This window comes from Abramis brama, assembly GCF_963993115.1.
Source record: "Abramis brama genome assembly, chromosome: 5".
NCBI lineage: Eukaryota > Metazoa > Chordata > Actinopteri > Cypriniformes > Leuciscidae > Abramis > Abramis brama.
Window position 1 is genome coordinate 23285476 of NC_139967.1, and position 18230 is coordinate 23303705.

General features: G+C 37.8%; 1 protein-coding gene across 1 annotated transcript in view; it reads right to left on the bottom strand.

Annotated features, from left to right (window-relative positions):
* Positions 1-18230, bottom strand: part of efnb1 (ephrin-B1) — a 33973-nt gene that overhangs the window by 12377 nt on the left and 3366 nt on the right. Inside the window, exon 2 of the mRNA XM_084114831.1 lies at positions 5529-5806. Within this exon, the coding sequence (XP_083970957.1) occupies positions 5529-5806 (278 nt within the window). The remainder of the gene's footprint in view (positions 1-5528; positions 5807-18230) is intronic.

The following is an 18230-nucleotide window of genomic DNA, read 5'->3' on the forward strand; positions in this document are numbered from 1 at the left end:
GCTAAAAAATCTATTGGACTGCAAAGCAACCCACACAAGTCTTAAGGACACAGCAGCAAAAAACAGACCCAATTGTAAAAGTCAAAGAAAAAAGAAAAAGAAAAAAAAGATTAATACAAGTTACATTTTATTATTTATATATATGAAAATTAAAATAAAGAAATAAATGTATGATGTGGCCCCAACCATCTAGGATTTTTGAGGCAACGCTGCAACAATGAAAAGAAACTAAATAAAATAGCTTATGTTTTTTTTTTTTATATTAAAATATACTTGTTAAATTATATTATTTGTTAGTATTATTTGTGAAATTTAGTGAATATCCAATTTGTGCATGTCAGAATACTAAAATAACTAAAAACACAGCAAAGATCAATTTTACTATAATAAACGTTAGTGTAACAGTGTGACATAACTTTACCTTTTACAAAAGGTAAAATTTATAACATGCTTTAGACGTCTGCTTGCAATAGCGGGTTAAACATTTCAGAGAGCAGAACATATCAGGCTGGGTGGATATTGGATTGTTATCCAATAGCCCTTTGCAATAGGAGCCATTTTCTTCTCACATTACAAAGCGGCTAAAACCAACCGTTTGCTCTTCGTTTTTGTGCATGTTAAAGGGGTAGTTTAAATTAGGCATCTAACACACACATACACATACAGCTCGATGTGATATTTGACCTCTCTCACCCCAGAGCGACCACAGCGAAATGAAGCCACTCATTTTCATACTTCAGCTGTGGCCTGAGAGACAGTTATGGTGAGAGGTTACACAAAGACCCACATACACAACACACACACACACTCATCATTCTGGTGCAGCGGTTTGGTCAGAATTACTTCAAAGCTGGACTGTCTGAAATCAGAATCATATGTTGCTGACACAGCCTTAATACAAAAATACACACAGAACCGAACGCATACTTGCTCTCTCGCGCACACACTCGACACAGTCACACGGAAGAGAAGCTCACCCTAAACAACCCTTAATTTAGCCCTTTTTAACGCTCTTAATCCTGAAAACATTGCATAAACCATTAGAGCCTTTCTAGCAGCCACACACTCCTCCTCATTTGGTCATTACGTGCATTTCATGCAGTTATAATCGCAAAATCCTGTGACTGCACACCATTTTTTTCTCTTTCCATCCTTTGCTTTTTTCTCTTTCTCTTTCCATCATCTTTAGCGCTCCCTTGACTGTATGACGGTACTGTTTCCATTGTCATGCTTTTCAAATCAACTTCTCAAACACACATACATACTGTACACAGCTTTTTTGAAAATTTGATATCTTTCAGCAAGATATGTTTATAGAGGTAAAATTTTGATGAATGAGTAAATGGTGTGGTTTGGTTTCTAAATCAATTTTTCTTTAAATGTAGGGTCAGAGCTGATCTCTGTCAAAGTAAACGTCATGATCAGGTCACTAAAATGCAGAAACGCTACTAAATCACGAGAAACACGAGAGCTCAAATCACTCTCATCCAAATGGTTCTGAATCGAATTCAGGTTCTGAAGCCGCCCTCAAACAATGAACCAGGATCCATTTCAAACCTGTACTGCTTCATGAATCCACACTAGAGTGACATGATCAGCACAGTGTCTTTCTGGAAGACACACTGGAATTAAACCAGGCCATAAAAGACAGTGAATTCTCAGAATCTCTCTTCACAATTAGAAACAGACACAGAATCTGACCAAGCACAGACTTACTGACCCCAGTCCAGACATAGAAAAATACCCAAACAATAAAAACACACATAACTTAACGCATGAATAAAAGCGATGTCAAAAGGACTGCATATTTTTTTACTCATGCCTAAATGATTTTGATTACAAAGGAACCTATGAAATAAGACATTTTATTTCATTGGTTAAACTTGTATTACCCGAATGAGGACCACACACTACAAAAACTTTTTTCATCTGTATTTTCATCTTGTTTTCCAATAAAAATCGAAACATCCTGAAACCAAGTAATTCAATTATATCGGGTTGTTAATATTAGTTTTGTTCATGTGTCCAATGCTAATGCTAAAAACGCAATGCTAAAAACCAATGCTAATAAACAGTTTTATTTACTACAGCAAACATTATTGTAACAGACATTATATGACAGAGTCTGAAAACAACAATACTTGAGAATACTAGAGATTTGAGATGCAATTTAATCTTGAAGTTTATTTTTCTCACCCCAATGGCTAATTGTTTGAAATTGTTTTGAGCATAAACCTCACTTTGCAAACCTTAAGCATAAACAAATTTTGTTAGATTTATGTTTATGTTAGATTTATTTAAATAATGCCAGTGTGGTAAGGGAAATAAAATGAATGCAAAATATATTCTCTGAAAACAAGTCTTATAACTTTACACCCTTTTGCAAATTTTATGTTTTTTAAAGGATATTTTTAAAACAAAAAAAATTTAGGGAACAGCATAAGGTGACTGGAGCACTTGAGCTAAATGTTGCGGCACAGCTTGAGAGGACAAAGTTAACATGTATGACTCGGAGGCTGAGACAAAGATACGCGAGCGCAGACCCGGCCTGCTTCAAAGAACCTCGGCAGACAGACTGGAGACGACATGACAAATAGTTACATGGATAAAGGAAAGGAGCGAGGAGATTTCAAGGCGCTGACTTGGCCTCTGGAGCCAATGCACTGAACCTCTGTAGGGACTACATTGTCTACATGTCAACTTGAGAATCCTGGGACGTGTGCAGCCTTCTATATACAGTATGAGTCGATCATTCAAATAAATTAAATCCCTAAATTTAGATTTATACTATAACACGTCCTGAAAGATTTAAATTAAAATTACAGACGAAATGGAGGGTGCAGCTGAACTGTAAAGAGAGAATCAAAGAGCTCGACAGTTCTTCCTAAAATGGATTAAAGGGGCCGTTTTAGGGTACGGCGCGGGTGGCATGACAATATGGTGAGTGTTGAGCTCTGCTGGAATAGGAAACATAGTCAGCATCATAGAAATCAACATACTGAGGGTACAGGAGAGGCACAGAGGTTGAGAGAAAGAAACTTGACACCAAGCCGAAAGAGTCTAATATAGTGACAGGAGAAACAGCAGATTCTCGTGGATGGATAAAAAGCACCTGGTGTGACGCTGTAGCAGCTAAAAAAGCCTGACAGACACCCTCAAGGCGGGTGGGCAGAGCGACCCCTAATGATTTTTCAGTATTAATGAGGTCTGCAGCTCCATCTATTTGCTCAGGCACTATTCACAACAAGCTAAATGCTAATAACTAACTATTCATTATCAAACCACACAACAACATGTTGCTAACAAAATATCATTAATGTAATAATTAAAACACACCATAAACCTTAACCACAAGTAGTGCGAGTAAGACAGACAAACCCGGGTAGAAATCTACTCAGTAAATGCTTTTTTACTTAGGAATTTTGAGAGCATAATTAGTTCAATATGCTTTTATTGAGTTTGTGTGTGTTTTAAAAAGGATTCTAGTTTGAGTGGTCAGTTTAGATGTCTGGAAACATCTTGCTTGCATTTAACACACAAACGGGGAGTTTTATATTAAACTGCATCTATACTTATGCCAAAGTACAATCAGTTCAGGGACTCGCTGTATGTAAACAAAGTAAATGCGACATACCAATAGCACACATTGTAGAAAAACAACTCAAGAGGCTTTTGCTGAGGAGCGAATGGATGCGTGTGAAACTGTCACGCTCTAAAGTCTCTCGCTGAGTTATTAACTTGAATGACCAGTGAAAACAAGATGACCAGACAGCAAAAACCACTGAACCCAGAACACAAACACATTTCAGCAAAATTATTTTAACCAGACTCATCCTGTTTACCAGAGCAAGATAAAGGAGCTGGTTGCTAGGGAGTGTGTGTGTGTGTGTGTGTGTGAAAGAGAGATTGAGAGTGTGTGTTTTACTGGATCTAATAGCAGCCCTGCTGCTTTCTGGGGGTGTAGTTGTGGTGATGGGTCAGTGGAGGTGAAGTGGATTATGGGACATGTCTGGGCATCATGGCCAAGAGACCAAAAACTCAGTGAGGCAAGACAACCAATGAGACATGCCTGACTGAAAGTGTCTCCACCTCCCACCATCCTTGGGGAAAGAGTTAAAAAAAGAAAGCGGGGTAAAGAGAAAAGGAGCGTGTTACATTTACCATGCTGTTCCCTGCTCTTTTCATCTCGTATGCTAAGGGTTTAGCATGCATTTATGCTGAATGTGTTCGAAATCTTTAATTCTGAATGAATCATTAATCAGCACCTCAGTTCAACTGTTGCATGCTGTTTGTGACTGGAAAATCATCCCTCAAAATCATACCTTTCACAAAAGCTTGACTGTGGCATTTGCAGATTTACACAAACATACTACCATTACTATGAAAGCCTGTTCCTGCCTTTCTAACTCTATTTGTGACTTAATTACCCACACTTTGCATCACAATGTGAGTTCATTTCTTAGTTTAAAATAAGGGATTCGGTTTAAAATATTTCAAATACCCATTTTATTTTTTTACTCTAAGGCAGAAACTGGCTTCCATATATTACACACACACACACACTTTCCATTGACTTCTACTGTTTCTATATTGCGCTAATGACATTTTCTATTCCTTAACCCTACCCTATACCATCACATAGTCTGAGGGCCTTTGGCTGGTCCACACAATAAGATTTCCAGTTTTACTAATATTCTGGGGACATTTGGACCCCCTAAGGTAGACAAGAACCTGACCCAAACACACGTTTAGCAAGCTATCTAAAATGGGACTCATTAATAACTACTTTTATATTTAAAATAACCTCTTTGTAGTTACAATAGATTAATGCTGGTAAACTTGTGAAATACAACTTTACAGAATTTTAAGAAGTAAATTAATACTTTTCTATTTGTATGTGAAGCAATACCTTCAGGGGTACAACAGCTTGTCCACGGGGCAGTAGACTTAGGGCCAAATTTACTAAACAGCGCACATTAGCGTGAGAGCGTAATTCCAAAAATGTGCCGATGTGAGTGTAAAGTTCTCCGCATGATCTACTGACAATGTGCAAATTAAATAACACAGACGCAGCCGGATCTTTCCATAATGTCCAACGCAATCTACCGAGACCAGTGCAAATTAGTGTCTAAGACATGCTTTTTTGGGTAAATAATGGCACAAATAACAGTAAATTGACAAGCACAAACCTTACTAAATCACCTTGCATGATTCATTTAAATACTCTCCTCCCATAAATTTTGCGCATGAAAGGAAAACTCCTATAAAAGCATAAGGTCTTTAGTAAATCCTGACAGTAGTTGATGCCAAAACAGGGTTTGCGCTGGTGCAAGCTGTTAGTAAATCTGGCCCTAAGGCTTCTAATATGTAACTTTTAGGGGTAAAGTCCATTTAAGGGTACTGCCCTAGCAACAATCTGTTGCACCCCTAAAGGTAAAAAAATTTCAAATATTTCTGCATGAATGCAAATTTGTTCCCAAAAAAGTATAGGTAGGTTAGACAAATACAGAAAAGCTGGAGTTACTTACAGGTGATGTAATAGTTTGTGAAGCGTTTGAATTCAAGTCCCATGTAGTTTGGACTGAACTCCTGGAACTTGATGGTGAATTTGATGTCTTTCTCTGGTTTGTTGCAGGTCACCAGAACATTGGGGTCCAGTATGGTGCTGCAGGACTCAGCCTGCTCTTTCTTCACCAGGTAGAGTTTATAAAACTCATACGGTCTCCCAATGTCCCCTTTGGGGCAGATAATGTCCAGTTTGTCACCAATTTCCGGGTAGATCGCCAAGCCCTTCCCAGACACAAACCTGCAATACAAAGCATACAAAGTTACAATAAATCACAAACACATTTAAACAAGCCTCTGAGACTGAATCTCAGTAGAATCTGCATCTGTGGACTTCACAATCATGAGAGGAAAAACTTGGGTTCAAATAGCCGTCCGAGTCCAGACTGCCAAGAACCTCCACAAAATGCTCCAGAGGGACTATCGCCGTTTCTTTTTTCCTTTTAATAACATATTTCAAAATATTAAACAATTCCAAATATGAAAGAAAGAGAGCAACAGAAGAGCAGAGTCAGAAATGAGCTGGATGGAGATGGAGCTGAATCTGCTGACTAGGATTTATTGGACAGGGAAAGAGAAGTATCTCACTTAATTTATTAGAGTTTATAATTTATTGTTCATGTGCTGATCAACCCTGCTCGCACATTCAGGGAATATATTATTCATTCTTAGTAACACTGACTAGCGTGTGTGTGTGTGTGTGTGTGTGTGTGTGTGTGTACCCCCATCAATATGTGTCTGTAAAGAGAGACGATTGCAACACAGTCCTTTACACATTTTACTGCTAACCACACACAAACACACACAAGAACAAAAGCAAACACACACAGACATGCCCTAAAACTACATACACAAATATGCACAGACAAAAACAGAAACCCCCTAAAACTACAACAGCGTATGCAAAAAACACACACACAAACAACTCTAATGAAAAAGACATGCACACATACAAAAACACATCAGGAGAACGTATGTTTCCCTGATATATGGCCCTGATCAAACTCAAATATTGTCTCATAATGTAATTCTGCTGGTTATTTCTGCTCTCGTGCGCACACTCTTCGCTTCAGGCTGCTCGCTGGTTTAACACACATAAGAGCGCACAAAACATCTTCACAGATGGATTAACAACAAAAACCTTTTACTTGGGGACAGATTTCTGTCTATTTCACAAAACATGCTGTATGTGCGTTCACATGCTTGTGTCTGTGTCTGAGGTGTGTGCAGCATTGTGAAATCCAATTATGACTGAGTGATTATGGCCATTGAGAAGCACAATTATGTTCTCAGTGAGAAGAAAGGAAACAATGGGAAAAGACAGACTTATATAAACAAGAATACACACAGTTATGATAGCTTACAGTGCTCTCATTGAAAAGAGTAGAGAGGAAATGCACCAATAGCTAAAAAATGTCACTTGAAAACAAACCACAGCAAACGGTGTGTGGCATGTAAATTCAGGGATTTCAGAAAAGCGATTAAAATGTCAATAGTGTGCAAAATATATGAGTGCCATATCAGTTATCAACCAATATAATATTAGAGATTTTTTAATGCAACGGTAAAGGTTGATATTGGATATATAAACAAAAAAAAATTTTTTTTTTGAAAGAAATTAATATTTCTATTCAGCAAAAATGCATTATATTGATCAAATGTGACATATTTATACTGTTACAAAAGATTTCTATTTCAAATAATGCTGTTTTGAATTATCTATTCATCAAAGAATCCTGAAAGAAATAACTGTTTCCACAAAAATATTAAGCAGAACAACTGTTTTTAACATGGATAATTATAAGAAATGGTTCTTGAGCAGAAAATCAGCATATTAGAATGATTTCTGAAGGATCATGTGACACTGAAGAGTTGATCACATGAATAAATTATATTTTAAAAATATATTCAAAAATAAAACGGTTGTTTTAAATAGTAATGTTTCACAAATGTAGAGTTTTTTTTTAAATATATGCCGCCTTGGCGAGCATAAGAGACTTCTTTCAAAAACATTTGAAATCTTCAAAAACATCAAAAGTCTACTAACCCCCAGCTTTTGAAGAGTAGTTTATTGAAAATAAAACACTAAATACCAATAAACATATATAATAGGTTTATTATACTAAATAACTAATGATTATCTCTGACTTATTAAATAGTGATATACATGTGCAAAATGTATCATATTATGAGGTAGAAGGCGATCAGCCACAGAGATTAACGATTTTAGTCAAAAGTTGTAGCAGTTCATAAAAGCAGATATCTGAGGCGTCGACATGCAGAACTAGAGAATATCTGTGTGTACGCGTGAGAGAATAAGAGATTTGCATGACTTAAGAAGTTTTGCAGGGTTAAACTCTTTGTGTGACATTTGCCTCCTCTGTCTGCGGCCTCTTCTCTGTTCCTGTCTATCCATTTCTTTTATCCCTCTGTTCCTAGATTCTCTTTTCATCCCTCTCTTTTTTCCCCATCAATGAAGATGTCAAACTCGTGCCCTTCCTCTGACGGCCAGCTATGACTGAACAAATCAGAAACAGAAAAAGAAAGCGAGCGAGGAGGAGGAAGAATCTGACCTCCTCAACTTTGAAGAAAAGACTTCATCACTTCCTGTCAAATCAGCAGCTGCTGCAGACTGAGAATTTCAGAAGCAGGACCTGAGAGGGATTGTTTGCGAATGTGTGTGTGTGTGTTGGAAGCTCAGAGGAAACACACAGCGCTGCTTCTGAGAAGATCTCACCAGCAAATTTATAATCGTTTAGGTAACCCTTCCTGTTCCTAGAGGAAGTTAAGAAGTTTGTGTCCCTGTGTGTGTGTGTGTGTGTGTGTGAATGCGCCATGCGTTTGTGTTGTGTGCGTCAGATAGGTCAGACATAGTGTTATTTCATTTTTAATTAAGGCTTGTTTACTCCAATCCAAAGTTTAATTACTATTAAACTTTTAAATCAAAATATTTGATATGAATAGAATACATTAATATACATAATTAATTATAGTTATTAATAATTATAGAACTTTCAAATTATTCCGAACTCAGTAACAACCATTATATGATGCATAATATATTTCTTACAGTTTGAATGTGCATTGATGATCTGTTCAGGTTTATATAATGTAACAATTCTCATTAACTATTATACATGAAAGTTACTCTTACGTGTTTTACACTGTGTAATTAAAATAAATGTAAAAAATTAAATATATATGAAAAAAAAATTAAGGAATCAGACAGAATAACAAAATTCTAGACAGACTTGGATAATAAACAAACGCCATTTCCTGCTTAAAATTAAATTAAATCAGTAGCACATTAGAGAGTGGGGGAGATGTCTTAATTCAAATTGTAAATGTAATTATCCACACACTCACACATACACACTTCAGATTCTGTGCACTGTGTGAAACAGAGTTAGACCCACAAGCTTACACACACACAAACACACACACACACACACACACACACACACACACACACACACACACTCAATAAGAGGCCTCCTCGCTTTTTAAACAAGTGAACACGGGATTAGACCAGGACTGAATGGCACCAATTAAATACTGAATACAGCAGCCATGCAAATCAGCCTCATTCAAGAGGGAGAGGGAGAGAGTGAGAGAGAGAGAGACATAGACACAGACACCTCTTAACACACAAGCGCCTACATTCTGAGAAGGGGCTGTAATCACATGTCTTGGCATTAAGTCTAACCTCCACAATGGACCAACAACGGCTACTTCTATATACACAACACACAGACCTTATTTTACAATTTTAAGACTGGAAAGTTCAGTTTTATTTTTGGTGTGTAACATATCCAACAGGAAAATGTAGTCACCTATCTCTCATTAAACAGACACACACACTCTCACACACACACACTCAATTTGGAGACGTCGGGTGTATGTATAGAGTGCGGTGGTCATGTGATTGTCCACTCTCAAGGCAGAGCTCCTACAAGTGGCTCTTTGTCTGCGAAAGAGAGAGAGAGAGAGAAAGAGAGAGAGACAGCTTACACATATCCCACTCACAATAACAACTGCACACAAACTCACACACTCAAAAAACACACAGAGCCTTGGGCATCTTGTTGAGAATGAGAGAAATGAGTGAATGGAGTCTAAGAGAAATGAGGAATCTCCATAGCAGAGCCCCCCATCCTCATTAATTCTCTCTCTCTCTCTCTCTCTCTCTCACACACACAGACACACACGCACGCAGACACTGCATTTTTTTTTAGTATTTTTTTTAAACTTTATTTAAATATTGTTTTTTCAAATAAACACAATTCCCAAATTGAGGTTATGTCAGATTTAGCTGACTTCTGAACTGAAGTATAGCTATGTACACACACACACACACACACTCTCTCTCTCACTCATCACTCACACATGCGTATCATTGAGGCCTATTGTTTTTAAACATGGCTAAATGTAATTACTACAGATTAAGCCAAAACCTACCACCCAAAAACAATTTTTTATTTTAGTTTCTGATTTAATTGAAAACGGTATTTATTTAATTTATGAATGGGTTTCTTACTTTAACACAGCTAAAAGTTTAATGAAAGGTTCATATCCTGCATGAAATCCTAATCTAAATAGATTTCCTTTCATATCCTATCTGATTGAAACACAGAATGCAAGCAAAGGGGATTTCTGGGACTTTTTGTCAACGGGCAACAGTGCACTTGGATTTTATCAGTCGGCCTTGGAGGGAAATGATGACTCCCCATCACACAATCAGACAGAAGTACATTCTTTCACTTGATTCGTTTCCTGCTCTCCTCCTCAATGTCTTTAGCTGCTGTTTTTCACCCATATTACTTTCACCAGTTCAAAGAGGCTAGAGGCTAGGGGTCAAGCTAACGTTCCCTACTGAACTATCAAGATCTGCAAATACATCATGCGAACAGACAGAATTCACAAGAACTTTTCCACTTTACTGTTTACCAGCGTCATAACACTTCCATTCGACCCGATCACCCAGGACTGGTGCTGACGGTACGAGTGGAAATCACCAGGGATCCCACAAAAGAATAACAAAACTATTTTTAGTTTGCAGTATTTTTAGTTTTGTAGTTGTGATGACAACACTTGAAAAATTGTGACAGTTCACATTTAATGTCGGACTGCTGTACGAGTTTCTTGTGACATTTGATAGTTTCACATCAAGCTTACAGGAAGACATCTGACAGGTCTTCCCGTAGTGCAAGAAGATATCTTGCATCTGTTCAGCCCTGAAACAATGACTTTAGCCTCCAAGTGACCGACAATTTAAGTAACCAACTTTACTGAACCTCTTCATTTTGTTACAAATGCCTAATGATGATGATAATATTAATAATAGCAATATTGAAAGACTATACTGCATTACTCAATGGGTAAATAACTACTAGTAATGGCACTACAAATTTTACAATAACATTTTTACAATTTATATTATTATAAATATTATCACCATCTTTCAGGCAGAATCATATAAATCTGGGTGTTTTGTGAACATAAAAGTAAAATAAATTTTAAGCTATCCTCCTGATTTTCTAAGAAATGATCTAGTCTGACATCTAATTTTAATATTTTTTCCTTCTTTTTTCTCCTTCAAAGAACCAGCAAGCTAGCTACTGTTTGTAGCTAACTTTTTTGAGCTTGACTGCAGTCTAACTAAACCTAAGTCTACAGTTTCAAAGTATCTTCCAACACTGCGATTGCTGTATCTCTAAACTCTAAAATTTCTCAGTTTCTCAAAATAATAACTGAATAACACAATGTAATTTATAACACAGGTATTAATTTAATTAATAACAGCATTCATAACCAAATTTAAAAGTCTTTGTCTGAGCTCAAACTGCAACGGCACGGTGGTAACAGTTGCTATGGCAGACAGTATATATATTTAGTGTGCAAATGGAAAAACACAGCCAGAAATGCTCATATTTACTCTGCCTCTCCTCTCTCTGTCAAAGTCTGTCTCCCTCTCGTCTCGTCTTCTCTCTCTCACACACACACACACACACACACACACACACACACACACACACACACACACACACACACACACACTCTCCCACTCACTGTCAGGAGTATTGTGTTTGTCTGAGTGTGAGATGAAAGGTATGAATTCCTCCAGAGCTCCTCCAGGATACCACCGTTAAACACACACACGCACGGAGAGAGAGAGAATAATATATGCACTCTTAATGTGTGTGTACAAGTTACAGGTCACAGTGATGCATAAACAGTTTTAGTGTGCAAGTGTGTTTTTTTCTCACAGAATCTCACATTTCAGAGCAATTAAAGCAACTGCAAACACACACACACACACACATACACATACACACACACACAGGTTATACTTGTTCGACAGCTCCTCACTCTGAAATGCCTGGGAGAAACAGCAAAAGAAATCAAACACACACACACACACACACACACACACACAAGGAAAATATTTTACAAATAGCGATGTCAACGCATTTGTAGTTATTTATGACCGCATCACTGATTGATATCTACACCTATGAGAAATATAATAGGAGAGATAGAGAGACTCTTGGGAACCACAACCAACACGATAACAATGACAAGTTGTCATTAAACTAAACAACTCCATCATCACACTTTTGTGTTTCAGCATGTCTGTCATGGTAATGTGGACCAGAATGAGTGCATGTAGTAGCCCCTGTCCTCATCTTCATAAAAATATACATGTTGGTTTCACTATATTTAACGTTCATCTAATATTTACCTTTAAGAACAAAACAATTTCATGGAATATTTCCATATCTTTTTTAAAACATTTTATTTTCATTCAAAATGTTGGGTTCGGTAAGATTTTTTTAATGCTTTTAGAAGAAGTCTCTTATGTTTACCATGGCTGCATTTATTTGACTAGAAATACAGTAAAAACTGTAATACTGTACAATATTATTTTACTATTTTAATATCATTTAAAATGTACTTTTGAATTTTCAAAGCTGAATTTTCAGCATCATTACTCCAGTCTTCAGCGTCACATGATCCTTCAGAAATCATTCTAATATGCTGATTTGGTGCTCAAGAAACATTATCATCATGTTGAAAACAGTTCATATTTTTGTGGAAACTGTGATCATTTTTTTTTTCAGGATTCTTTGATGAATAGAAAGTTTAAAAGAACAGATTTTTTCTTTCACTGTCACTTTTGATCAAATTTATGCATCCTTGCTGAATAAAAGTTTTCATTTTTTTTTAAAAGAAACAAATTACAGACTCCAAACTTTTAATTATATTTAGACAAAGCACTATAGGATTTTAATATTGTCCATTTCTCAATTATCGATCATTACATGAAAATATGTATCGGTCTAACGTGCATCCCCAGTCATCACACAAACTTTTCGATATTAGCAGATTCAAAGATAAACATGATTTATGAGCCTTTCATATAGTAAAGTCCACTTTTCAACAGGTTTCACTGCATTTGTGAGGACATTTCCAGAGCCAAACGCACGCAAATGAACAAACTCCCTTTCTCTCTCTCACACTCATGTTTTATGAATTGTGTGTTTGTGTCAAGTGTGTTTTCAACATTGTTTTATAATTCGATTTTCCATTTGTTCTGTCCAGCTGCAGGCAGAGATCACTGTCTCACCAATAATGGCTCTAAACTCCTTCTACCCTCCATTTTAAATAATAATGAGCCTTTAAAATGGCTGATTCAGACGTATCCCTAAAAGCAGCTTTCCACAGCTCCTGGACCAGTAAACAGCTTTCAGTCTGATCTATCTGTGGGCGTCCTGAGCCTGATATTTGGGTGTTTTCAACCAAACCTAAGATCAGTGAGGAGAGTTTAATCTCCCGTGTGCGTTCAGAAGTAAGTCTTCTAATGGCAGGTAACTCTAAGAAGCTTAAAACCGCTGTGTGAGAGATCTGTTCTCAGGTCAGCTGGAGCAAATAAAGGTTATTGTGATTTGGACCTGCATGCAGAGAGCGCTGAGCTCAGATCAGCTGGAGATGAAAGCAGGCTGGAGACTTCAGCTTCTCTGATGCTTTATAGCGGCATTTAGCTGACTGAAAGCGTGACCATTTCTCCGGACACACACGCACACACGCCGGCAAGGAATGATGGGTTTAGTGAGTGTGATGGTCTGAGCTGTCGACTGGAAAGTGGATAAAAAGGATGGAGGAGCTTTGAACTCTAAAAGGGTGTGACTGATGGCCCGCTGTGTGTTAGAGTGTGTGTGTTTGTGTGTATACGTAGCAGAATTTAAGCAGGTTTTGAGTTGCTAGACTTGCAATGCCTCTCTTTGTTTACACTACGACTATAAATGTGTTAAGGGTAGATATATACCCATAATCCACCAGTGCGTACTGTCTCACATAGTCAAAAGAGAAAGCAAACATGAGAGTGTGAATGTGCACACGGAGAACAGAAGGAACAAACAGATCGCAAACCTCTCCTTACAGAACACTAATCGTTTTCCACCTCACACACTTGCGTTTGTTGTGTGTGTGTGACAGGCTATCCGAATATCCAAAGTCAGTTTGCAGGAAAGGTTGCAGCTGTTGTACAAAGGGGAAGTCTGAGTGTGTTGTTACGGAGAGACACATTATGGTCAGATCTTTCATGAGATGGTTGAATCGTGATGATACAGTGCTCTATTCCCTCCCTCTTTAAAAAGAAACTGGTGTTTAACGTCTCGGGTTTTGTTTGACGTTTATGAGTCTAGGTATTTGCATAATGGGAGATCAGAAGAAGGAGAGAGGAAACAGAGGGACAGGAATCCGGCCCAAATGCAATGATATATTCGAGCACCCACCCCAAATCACAGCACTAGTGACTTTTATCCAGCAGCCTAAATGAACTCTTGTCACGTTCTCATGGCAGTTTGGAGGTGAGAGTCAAAGCAAACTTTAGGTATAACTTAGAAGCGGGTTTAACTACAATTTAAAATTCAATTAAAATATTTTTATTATGCATTACAAAAAAATCTTAAGAGATGAATAAATGTACAGCAACAGTAATTTAATCCAAAAATGACAAATTATCATAAAGTGCATTTGACTCGCACTATATTCCACGCGACAGCTTTGTGTCAGGAACAAAGACAAATTTTTGGCTCTCAAATCTCATTCAAAAAGATATATTCAAACTTGGTGTGTCTTGAGGCAGGGAATTCTGAATGGTTAAACGTGTAAAAGATATTTGAGTGCTTAGGAGGAGGGGATGTTTTTCAGGGAACGCCGACTTAAATTTCGGTCCGTCCCTCACACAAAGCGATCACATTGCTTCAGAAGACTTGGAATACAGCACATGAGTAAAACTGACTTATTTTTTTATACTTTTATTGTTCTTTTGCCATTACTGGAGCCCGAGAGTAAAAATCAATCTCTGCTTTCATTGCAGCTTGGTCATTCTGGGACTTAAAAAAAACTGATGATTACATTTACTCACCCCTAGGGTTAGGGTTAATTCTCATTGTAACCCTAGAAGTTTAGGCCTTGGGTAAAGTAATTAAATCCTCTAAAATGAGTTGAAATACACAATAGTGTCATTTTGGTGGTACACAATAAAAGACAAGACAAAGGAGGAAGTATAGTGGGACTGTTTACAAAACGTTTTAGCTGTTTACAAAAAAAGAAATGAGGCGGTACAATGATATGGTTGTTATCAGATAGAATTCCTTTGAAACTATATACCATATATATCTCGATATACATCAAGACACTGAATGATTAGCATTTTCATGAACCACAGAGACCACCTTAAAGGGATAGTTCACCCAAAACTGAAAACACTCAACCTCATGTTGTTACAGTTTTGCTTACCATTTGGTTGCTGACTTCTACTGTATGAATAAAAAAAAAGTAAAAAAGACAGTTCTCAAAATATCTTTTATGTTCCACAGAAGAAATGAAGTCATAGGTTTAGAGTAGAACGACATGAGGGTGAGTAAATGATGACAAAATTTTCATTTTGGGGTGAACTATCCTTTTAAAAAATTAGCAGACGTCACTGAAATCCCCCCCAAAAACTGCTTACACATTTACCTAGCTATCTAAACAAGGGCATTCCGGCAAAAAAAAACTGCTACTGTTTATAAATAAAGCTAATTATGATTACAACAGACTAAACATAACCCAAACCCTATTAGAAACCTTTTAGCCTTTTTACAGTAAAAAAAACAAACTATTTACTTTTGCTTTATTTATAAATGATTTTGACCTCTGAGGATGTCCTGGACCTCCCCAATGGGATGTTTTGTCAAAATTAGCTAACTTCTGGGACAATTTTGTCCCTAAAGTATAACTAAGTAAACCCACCCCCCACCCACCCCCCAGCAGCTGCCACTGCTCCTCTTCCGTCGTGTGCTCCAACAGACCCTACAACTACAAACATTACAGTCCTTAAAACAACACGGGCGCTGGGCTCGGAGCGCGTCTGTGCGTGTGAGAGCCGTTTGAGGAGGCTGTGAGAGCCCAGCGGTCATGCTTGGTCAGGGACAGACAATGTGCGTTTGTTACTTAAGCACTGTTGTTAATGAAGCTCTCCATGCGCGCACACACATGGATGTACAATAAAAATTAGGTTTCACGCCAACCCCTCTCGCTTTCAATCTCTGCGTTATATAACGACTACAGAAATACGGTTTTAAGTTGCAAACTGAATCCCCGTTAAAATGTACATGCGTTATAGTTAGACTCTCAGGAGATGGCATTAACAGAACGCAACTCACACACACATACACTGACAAACATCCACAACACCGTGAAATGCTATCACGGTGGAACAAAAGCCACTTCACACACACTTCAGAGAGGAACAGGTCTGTTGTGGAAATGCCGGCTAAGACAGAGGGAAGTGTGTGTGTGCGAGTCTGCGTGAGTCCTCTCTTGCTGTTCAACATATTGAAACTCTGACAGAGTTAATCTCCTCACTGTCAACTCCTATTATAACACCACTGATCATGACATACACACACACACTAACTCACGCATACACAAACACGCGCACACATGATTCACGCCTACACGCCCGTAAATGCACACAGACAAATGATTGAAAGTAACACGACGCGGAGAATAATTATTACTGCAGTGGACGACTGAATATATGCCCAAACATGTCCTAAATGATCCTGAACAGTCACACATGAATCTGTTACTTTGATCGCAGTTGAGACCAACATAATCCCTGAGCAGGTCAAAGGTCATTTATGTCTTTTCATGTTGCAATAATCAGACTCAAAAAACTTGCGTTCAGAAATTTCTACATTTTAAATGCGGCGAAGCAGTCAGCGTGTGTGTTCACAACAGGTTGGGATCGCTCACAGGGATGCAGGTCCGAGTCTTGCCTCCATCATATGCTTTCTTGTCATTATCTTTTATTGTGTAATCGTTTATTGAAAATCCAAGACCAACTGCTAGAAAACGGTTTCGTCATTTACTAACACTCGTGTCATTTCCAAACTTTCGTCTGTGGAACTTAAAGATATTTTCAAGACTGTCTCAACTGTTTTTGTCCAGACAATTTAAGTCAATGAACAACATTGTTTTGTTGTGGAAAAGAAAGTCACAATTTTCAGGCAGTTGATCTTTACATTTTTAAAGAGTGTTCATGAGCTAAACAGGATGTTTAACTGCTGCTTTAGACGGTTATATGTGCACATAGAAGTTGCTGATTAAGACTAATTGTGCACCACAGAGTGTTGGGTAAATGAGCGAACTTGTACGCTTGAATACACACTCACACACACATAAGTAAAGTACTTCAGTAGCATTTTTGAGCTAATGAGAGACAGATTTCCAATTAGCTCCTCATCTCCTCCCTTAGCACTGGAATATGGCCAAAACACACAGTCACATTCATACATAGTCGTTCATCAGAAAATTGTTCCTAAACAGCAAGAGTGTTTTCTTGACAAGCGAGTGGCTGCCAAGAACTTGAATGAAGTAAAATTATATTAATTTGTAACTAAGAACTTGATGAGGTAGCCTACTTGGGAAGTAAAGAGAGTTTTCATTGTGTTGTTTATGTGTGTGTATAGCGTGTGACACATTAAGAGAATAAGACATAACCTGAAATCTGTGCCTCAATGTGATAATTGTCCCAATGATTAGCTACTTTATTCTCTCTCTATTCCCAGCAGAATCCACTTCTCTTTTCTTCCCTCAAGGCAGAGGAAGGGAGGGGAGGGGTGTCGCTTTTACATTTTTCTCAGTCCAAATTATAGCTGTGAACCATGCAGATAGGAACAGAATTATACATCTGAAACCAGCAGTAAGTCTGTGCGTGAGCGCGTATATGTGTAGTTGTGTCTAGAAGTAATTAAATTTACATAATTGTGTCAACAGAATAAATCAGTAAAGCTCTTGTTCCACCAAATGTTTCTTCCAGAGAAAACGCAGCGGTAGCTTCAGCATTCAGTAAACTTTGCGTTTTGCTGATATAAATATCAGAGTGCTGAGGGGTGGAGAACGCAGCCAGAGTTTTTCTAATTTTACAGTCCTTCAATTATATTTCGCATTCAGTCTGAGAGAGGTCTGACCTAAAACACAAATGGCACATTATTATGGGTAAGAGAGCTGTGTGTGTGTGTATGATGGCCTTACAGCTGAGAGTCTGGTAAGAGGTTTAAAGGGTGACTTGGACTTAGTGGTGGTGGACGCTCCCATATGTCCGCTGCAGA